The sequence below is a fragment of the Lolium rigidum genome, chromosome 2 (assembly GCF_022539505.1).
Source record: "Lolium rigidum isolate FL_2022 chromosome 2, APGP_CSIRO_Lrig_0.1, whole genome shotgun sequence".
In the NCBI taxonomy this organism is placed as follows: Eukaryota; Viridiplantae; Streptophyta; class Magnoliopsida; order Poales; family Poaceae; genus Lolium; species Lolium rigidum.
Genome location: NC_061509.1, coordinates 11,019,549 through 11,028,253, shown reverse-complemented (window position 1 = coordinate 11,028,253; position 8,705 = coordinate 11,019,549). Strand labels below are relative to the sequence as shown.

General features: G+C 40.1%; 1 protein-coding gene across 1 annotated transcript; it reads right to left on the bottom strand.

The window, feature by feature from the left end:
• Positions 1-1,541: 1,541 nt before the first annotated feature.
• Positions 1,542-8,492, bottom strand: LOC124689209 (probable LRR receptor-like serine/threonine-protein kinase At1g05700). Its single transcript, XM_047222768.1, has 14 exons — positions 8,346-8,492; positions 7,709-7,736; positions 6,990-7,542; positions 6,260-6,744; positions 5,414-5,552; positions 5,222-5,293; positions 4,492-4,563; positions 4,327-4,407; positions 3,546-3,763; positions 3,231-3,424; positions 2,879-3,005; positions 2,578-2,643; positions 2,299-2,485; positions 1,542-2,185 (listed from the first exon to the last, which is right to left on the bottom strand). Exons 1-14 carry the CDS (start codon positions 8,490-8,492, stop codon positions 1,723-1,725), a joined length of 2,832 nt encoding a protein of 943 aa, XP_047078724.1. The 3' UTR covers positions 1,542-1,722.
• Positions 8,493-8,705: the final 213 nt, after the last annotated feature.

Below are 8,705 nucleotides of genomic sequence, written 5' to 3'. Positions count from 1 at the left end.
GCCACCTTCGACATTTGTCTTTCTTGTCTTCTCGTCGAGGACACAGCAGTGGGAGGAGAAGCTGTTCATTCGAGAAGGGGAGGCCGCAGGGACCATTGGCCATATGTTCAATGTCTGGCCTTGTTACAGGTATGCAGCATACTGGCGAGGAGCACTCTATCTGCACCAGCATGATTTTCTCATGAGGTATTTGGCTTACTTGCACCTTAAATACTAAATTAATCGTGTTCAACGTTTATCATGTTTTATATATTCTCTCTATTTCTGCAGAGCAACCTTGGCAGATTGTAAGTACCAAGTAATTAAGATGCCAACAGATCTTCATGACATAGAACTTGATTTCCATTATGTAGGAAAATCGGTGAAAGGGATATACTGTGCGGTACTTTATGGATATGATGGATTACGCTATGAATATGATGGCTACGGACTTCAAGTCTGGTTCCTCGACGAATCAAGCATATGCATGAAGTGGGATTTGAAGTGTAACGTCAACCTTAAGCCTTTGCTGGCCGATTTCCCATGGAATCATGATTATAGGGCTTGGGCCTTACAACATGGTGGGGATGATCACAGTGACATAAGCAGAGCACCAAGGGGAGAGGAATTCGATTGGGGTTTTGACTACTATAACCCACATGAACCTAGATACATCCGTAGATATGCTCTTTCACTACTCGGGTTCCATCCAAACAAAGAGGTTGTCTTCTTTCACACACCCTCCAAAAGAGTAGTGGCATATAATTTTGATAGCTTCGAGATTGAAGATTTGGGGCACTTACCCACGGAAGAGCCTGGCGACGTATATATGTCTTTTCCATACATGCCATGCTTTATTGGTGAGTTATCAGACAACTAGGTTAGAAAGGCTATCACGATGTGCAGTTAACACATGTTTCTTATGTGCTTATAATTTGTACTAGTAATCATCCTTGTCCAAGGCATGTTCTGTCCCTATACCATTCTCGATTTGATGGAAGAAACTCTTGTTGTATTTAAAACAAAACAATGGTAACATTGTTTCTGGTAGTTTGGAACAAATAATTCTACATTATCATGGAAGAAAATAATCGATTTGATGGAAACAAACGAAAGAAAACAACGGTAACATTGTTTCTGGTAGTTTGAAAGAAATAATTCTCCATTATCATGGAAGAAAATTATCAATTTGATGGAAACAAAACAACAGCTACATTAATTCTAGGAAACATCGTTTGTGCCAGAGGCAAATTTCAGCAGCCTTGTTGGGAATTAGAAGTTCGTTGTATTAAAACATGGTGTGGAAGAAAATTAGGAGTTATATTTACATATTAATTAATTGAGAAATAGAAAGTCATGTTTTGTAACATTTGTTTCAAAAGTAAAATTGCAAATTTTTTCTAAAAAAAATTGTAGTCTAGTTTCCTCAGTCTGAATCAAATGTTTTAGTCAGACAACTTTGCTCCGGGAGTGCCAGAAGCGCTTCACAACTAGTCTAATACCGATCCTATGACAGAAATGTGTAGTCAAAAGAATAAGAAGTGTTAGCTTCGAGGTACAGCTATCAAATACATGGCTGATCTCATTTCATCTCCATAATTTTCTTTTGGTGGAAAATTCATCTAAACATAGCCAGAAATTTAAGAACGTCACAAAGAGAGACAAGACAAATCTTTATCATAAAGGTAATGTAAGAGTGCTCAAACCTCCAGCACTCATATAACATCATCAAAACCACTAGTATCACATTGCAGGACCATAAGCAACCGCTTCTATCTCCTCACCTTGTTCTTCTTCTGCCTCAAGTGCACTTCCCTCTCTAGCGCAGGTCAAAGTCAAACCATCACCATTGGAACCCAAGTTTCTTCGCATCCTGTCCCAACGGTTCTCAAGCACCAAGCACTCCTTAAGCTGCATAACCACCTCAGCCATCGCCGGACGCTCCCGGGAGACCTCTCGCTTGCAGTGCAGTGCAAGGGCGACAGCTTTTCGGACAGAGTTGATATCATAGTCCCCTCCCATCTTTGAATCCACAATGTTTTCCATGGTGCCGTGGTCGAGGCTCTGTTGCACCCACTCACCAATGTGGATTCTCATGTTGTCGCTGATCGGTACGACTGGAAGACTGCCTGTGATGAGCTCCAGGAGGACGACGCCAAAGCTGAACACATCGCTCTTCTCGGTGACGCGAAAACTGCGGAAGTACCTGAACAATAAGTAGACACATAGATCCTTAATTCTGGAAAAACAATGGCAACGTATGAAATGTTGACGAAGCAAGTAGAGGCTATAGGAGAAGGTATGCCGTGCATGACGTACTCGGGATCTAAGTAGCCAAAAGTACCAACTGGTTCAGTGGTTATGTGTGTTTTTGAGTCACCAAAAACCTTGGTCAAGCCAAAATCAGCAATCTTAGCCACAAGATCAGTCGCCAGGAGAATGTTCCTGCTCTTCACATCTCTGTGAATCAATTGTGGTTTGCACGCGATGTGCAGATACTCAAGACCTGTCATAAAGAAAATACTAAATACTATTTTTTAAACAGTTGATGCGTAAAGGAAATCTCAGGTCCTAGTGAGTGGCTGTTAAGTCCAAAACCTTGTGCAGCATCAAGGGCGATCTGAAGACGTTGCTCCCAAGTGAGCGGTCTACTAGTAGAAGTGGCTTGGGATGTCAACAGAAATTTAACATAATTAGTTTACAGAATATTTGGGATAAATTCAAGGACTTCAGTTAGTAAACACGGTCGATTTGGGGTTATGCATTTCTATTTTGAGAAAATGTACCATTCATATGTAATCTGAATTCCATGATATAGCTTACAGCAGATCTAGGGCGCCTAAGAACCTCGATTAGATGATATATAGGAATGTATATCTGAATAGATAAGACGAACAACCTCTCAGATAACCCTGCAGGTCCCCTTCGGGCATGTACTCGTAAACAAGGGCTAAATGGTTTATGTCTTTGCAGTAGCCAATTAAGGAAACTAAGTTCTTGTGGTGAATCCTCGTCAAGTGCTGAGCCTGCAATAGCACGCAGAAGGGTTTTTTCATATAATTTAAGTAGAACTTGTAACACGAATCTTTAGTGAGTAGAGTTTTATCTACAAAACAACATAATTCTTTTTAGAAGTGCTTTATTTATAAGAATTCTTAGAGATGGCAACCAAAAGAAATCGGCTGAAAGACAGATGAAAGAAAAACAAAATGTTGTGACAGAAAAAACTTTGAACTTGATTTTCATTTTACCTCAGCCAGAAACTCTTTACTCCCTTGGGACGATGACTCGGCACGCACTTTCACAGCTACTGAGTTTCCATTCTCCAAGTAGCCAAGGAAGACTGGTCCAAACCCTCCCTTGCCAATCTCTTGGCTGAAGTTATCAGTAATATGCTTCAGTTCTCTGTAAGAGAATTCTCGGTTTTCAAGTAACACTGATTCATCTGTGCAAAGTAGTTAAAGGCAAGAGTTTTATTTTAGTATAAAAAAGGGAAAATAAATGAAAGTTCATGCTATGTTATGTTATGCACTGAATAGTAACAATTGTTTCCATCTGACTGTTACCTTTTCCTTTGAGCACTGGGCGTAGCAGAACAAATAAGACAGTAAACAGTGCAGTGGTTCCTTTGAGCACTGGGCGCATCAGAAGAAATAAGACAATAAATAGTGCCATGCTGGCAACTATTGGAACAATTATTGCAACTAGACGTGTCCCATTGAATTTCTTCCGACCTGATATGCAGGCAGTACTATTGCCACAAAGATTTGCATTATCACCAATCCTGACAATATTAAAATGTACACAATTTCACATTAGTAGCATGCTTCCATGGTATTCCAAATGAAGAAAGGTTCCGACTATAAACGCAAGAGGGAACCAATTAATCTCCACAAATTTTCTGATCGATCAAACCTAATAGTCAGGTCTAGTAAATGTAATACTGAGAATATTTTCAAAGGTAGTTTCATAACTAAGGTTCTATAAGAAATGAAACCACCCATAACATGCAACAAAGTGAACTGATATATAACATTCTTCCATGCCTCCTGTGGAAAAATGAACCGTCATCATATAAATTTTACTTAATGATGTTAACCAAAAAGTACTATACCTTATTAAATGAATGATATACAGTCAAAGAGGTTGAAGAACAAAAGACCCAAATAGCATAACATAAAGTTTTAAGAAGCTACTATAATATTAACTCAATAATTTAAAAATATTAATGACATCATCTGAACATGTTGAGTGTTTGTATATTATTTTGAATGTTTTTTTTTCTCTAAAGTATAATGAGAATTTAGTTCTAGTGCATTCTTATCCTTTAGTAAATATAAAACAAACCTTATTGATAGGGACCCATTTTTGGATTTTTGTAGAAGGCTGTCAGGAATTGGTCCACTGAGATCATTGCTGGTCAGATCCCTATAAAGAAAAAGCATGGTATACCATAACCATAAAACTGTTCTGTCCAGATGCAAGAAAGAGCAGATAAGTAATAAAACTTACAGAAATATTAGTAACGAAAGTTGCCCAAGAAAGTCGGGAATAGGCCCAGACAAGTTGTTGTGTGACAAATCCCTGGAAGCAGCAAAAATATTTTGAATTAATCTAGTAAGGAATATGGAATAAAATGCTTTGGAAAATGCTACTTTTCAGCTTCATTTCGTGACCAAATACAAGAGGCAAAAGAATGCAGCTAGTCAATGGCTTAATTCATGTAAATGAAGAGAATCACGTTGCTCTTCCAAAATATATTGTTAGTTTTCTGGAAGTATATTTTCAGTAGACGGTGAAGACAAACATGCACATATCATGTGTCCAGAGTTCCCGTATGGTCATATGGAGATACGCAGGGTTTCCCTTCTTTCCTGAACACATAGATACAGATAATTCAAGAGTGTCTCTGTAATGCTGTGTAAATTGTGTCAGATGATGCTGAGTAACTCAGTTACCGTGCAAACATGTTAATTATCTTAATATTATCTGTGTGTTTTTTTTACGAAATTTGAAAATATGCTTGTAAATTTTGTGGATGTGAATATACAGTTCAAGTGTTCAACATCCTTAAAGAAATAGAGACCTTTGTTTTTTTTTTACAAGTACATCAATTCCTAGATATACTAAAACATAGAGGATGAGGAAAAGGGCCACGTGTCCATTTTGCTAGTAATAGCAAAAGTAAAAGGCAGCACCACATGAATATAAAAGAAATTATGATTAGAAGTCAGAAACCTACAGATACTGGAGTGCCTTGAGATATTTCAAATTAGGAGAGATGTCACCAACTAACCCAAAGGACGATAGGTTTCTGCCAAAAAAAAAAAATCCAGAAGAGTTAACTTCTCTTGTCAAAATGTCCTATCTCAAACTATTCAGCCTATAACAACTGGTTATCTTTAGTTCATTCAATCATAGTTATGAAACGTACAATGCTGTTATTTTAGAGGGATCCGCTGCAGAATATGAGCATTTTAATCCTCTCCATACAAAAGCTTTTGGAGTACATGGATCTCCCATCCAGTTTTTTAGCACACCAAAATCTTCTTGGATGGCCATCATGGCTTTAGCTGTTTTGCGAGAATGAAGAGTGGTTAAGCCAATACAAAACATAGAGATAAGCAGAAAAGCTTTAAGATACTAATACACCTCAAATGTGATTAAAAAAAGCAACTGGGATACTATCAGTCCAATACATCTCATATTGCAAAGAGGATGTCTGCTTCTCAACCTTGAATTTGGCAAGAGTTTAATTTTTAACCTTTATATACTGTAGAAGTGTTTGAATTGCAACCACTAACTGTTGAAACCATCCGCTTTCATCCTCAGGTAGCTTTACAAGTGGTTTTTGTGACGTGGATATGATGTGTCCACAAGGACACTGCTGTCAACAAAAATCTATAGCAGCAAATAGTCTAAAACAAATTCCACCATTACTGGATAAAAAACCTTTCACGGAAAATACTGCAAAAAATGGTTGAAACAAATCAAACAACAGGGCACGGTGACATGGCAGTGATCTGGTGGGCACGTGATATCCATGTCACGCAAAACCACTTACGCAACTAATCAGGGGTGAAAGATGAACGGTTTAAATAGTTTCACGTTAGGAACCAAACGGTTTTAGAGTTATGGTTTCAAAAGTGAACTTTTCCCAATGTTTTTATTACATGTGGACATTTTTCTGTTGTAAAAGTACACAAAACCCATTACTCTATCACTCCAGTTTATTATACCCACTGTAGTTTAAACTACTATTGCATCAGTAAATGCATACCATCTCCAGGGTCAGTTGCAACCTCAGTTATCGGTTTCACCAAGTACATTTCCATGGCATTGAGGATAGGTGGCAGTGTTGCATTTTTTGTAGAAACAAGTGACACCCTAAAATTTGACATCCCATCTACAATGCCTGAAAAATAATTGGCAAATAGGTATGTTGGCGTGTAAGGTTGTGTGTTCCATGTCTTGTTATTGATAATGATATCAAACTGCCGCACCGCATTTCTGGGTACATTCTGCAGCTCAGCCAAGTAGAAAACAAAGAAGTACTTGGAGCTTATGTCCACCGATGTATCAGATGGATCCCACGAGAAATCCATTCTTGAGCTATTAACAGTTGCTGCATTTTGAATAACAGATGACGGCACATCGTAGACACCGCTGAGGTTATTCTGAATGACATATGTTGTAGATATCTCCGTCCAATTCGGAACTGCATCATACGTCGACCAGATGCGGTCATGGGGGTCCGAGGGGTACCTGTTTAGACCAATGAAATACATATATTTATTAGTTGTATTATAGTCCACTGAATTATTTAGAGTCAAAACAGCGATATCGTTATCAGAGTATACCTTGGGCACAAAACTTATGCAATACAAGTCTACGCTCATTTTTTTAGTTCACAAGATACACAGCCACCAAATTTTACTTCTATCGATCCAGATAAAGATACCACTGCAAAGTTAAAATTTTATTACAAGAATTATAAGTTGAAAACTAACCTGATTATTGATTTGCCTGTGGGCCCCAAGAGGAACCTATTAGAACTAATCAGCGCGAGTGATTGACTTGCATTTACTGGTGGGTAAAGAGTGGTGTTCAGTGACCTCAACTCCAGCGCAGATATAAAAGGAGTTCCCCTCCCTTTGTTAACCAGACAAACTTGCAGGTAATCAGTAGGAGACACAACTATGATGTCCATCCAATTAACTGATCTTGCATCAAAATTAACTTCATGCCAGTAGTTTGCTCCCAGGTACACATCAAAGATGGGAGGTTTACCCAGGCCGTCGTAGTTTCCATAGTAAAAGGAGGCACGAACAAGGTACCTGTTTCCTGTCACCAAGGACCTCAGGGTGTAGCAATTCCTTGGGCCATGTGGAAAGAACCGGAGATTGAAGTAGCCTTTAGCAAGTGATGGATTTTTGTAATCTGAGGAGATGTTGTGATTTTCTCCTGTGCCGATGAAACCATAGTCTGATACATATAGTATATTCGTAACGGGATCTTGGTGGGTAGAGTACACTGGGATACCACAATCGATGCTTATGAAACCTGGAAACAAGATACAGGTTGGAAAGATTTATATCAACAATGGTTATGTGTCGTGGATTTCTATCACCTTTGGGTAGCATTTATGAGCACTGCAAGTGCTTCTCAGTGTGCAATCCCTGAACTGAACTGAAAGAGCAGTGATAAATAAGAACAAGGGACAACGCACCTAGATCATCAGGTTGGGCATGGATGAACTGGAAGATAAAGAATAAGGGAACTGCAACGCATAGATTCATGAGTCTTCTTTGCTTTCGTGAGCAAAACCAGAGTCGTGTAGCTGAGCGAGAGGCAGAGGCTATGGCATTTACATATACATGGGACTAACAAATACTTGTGCGTGCTTGTTACTGTTCTAGTCAAGCAAGTCAATGCACAGCAAGCAGGTTCTCTATCACGTGCTCCAAAAAGAGAACTTTTCTTTTTTCCCTTTTGTGACGATAACTAAGCATGCTCCACCAATAGAAAGGTTACAGCCACTACATTCTGCCAACTTTTGTGCTAATTGACACAGATTCCTCTGGTGGCATTAGATGGATCGAGGGTGTCTTCTCTGCTCTAGCACTAGCTAACAACTATCACAATTGGCACACTGTAGTAGCTAAGCCAACAACTTCGGATGGAGCCCTGCATCCACACAGCGACCACGTACCTTACCTGGCACTGCCGTGTTCGAAGACCCTGAGGCGAGGTCGTCACGCGCAACCCGTACCCTGACGGTGATGTCACATGTACGAGCTCACTGGTGAGGCCGCGTCAAGACATCACCAACGACTCAGCCAGTGGAATCCAGAGAGTGGACTAACCTTAGCTTGACTTCGGTCGGTCTCAGTGGACATGTCGGCACGACCTGCACTAGAGGTGATGTAGGCCATGGAGGAAGAGTCATTAGGCCGAACACCCTGCGCGCAAGCCGCCCCGGCGACTGGAATCGACCCCGGAGGAAGAGTCATTAGGCCGAAAACCCTGCGCGCACGCCGCCCCGGCGACTGGAATCGACCCCGGCGCGCACGTGCTCGCGCTGAGATTAGTAACAACATATCCCCGAAGTGACGCGCACGGAAGCGAGACCATCGCGGCACGTCTCGAACCTTGGTTTTGCGCGCATGGAATCGAAATGGAAATTCCGTCCCTTGGTTATGTGGCTCTAATCGAGGTTTGTTCAG

What these genes read in the sequence shown, in the direction of transcription:
- LOC124689209 (XM_047222768.1), bottom strand. Translation starts at nt 8,492, where the DNA reads ATGACTCTTCCTCCGGGGTCGATTCCAGTCGCCGGGGCGGCTTGCGCG. An exon ending in TGCCCAACCTGATGATCTAG is followed by an intron (nt 7,543 to 7,708) that starts GTGCGTTGTCCC and finishes TCTTGTTTCCAG; the next exon opens with GTTTCATAAGCATCGATTGT. An exon ending in CTTTCGTTACTAATATTTCT is followed by an intron (nt 4,408 to 4,491) that starts GTAAGTTTTATT and finishes TTTTCTTTATAG; the next exon opens with GGATCTGACCAGCAATGATC.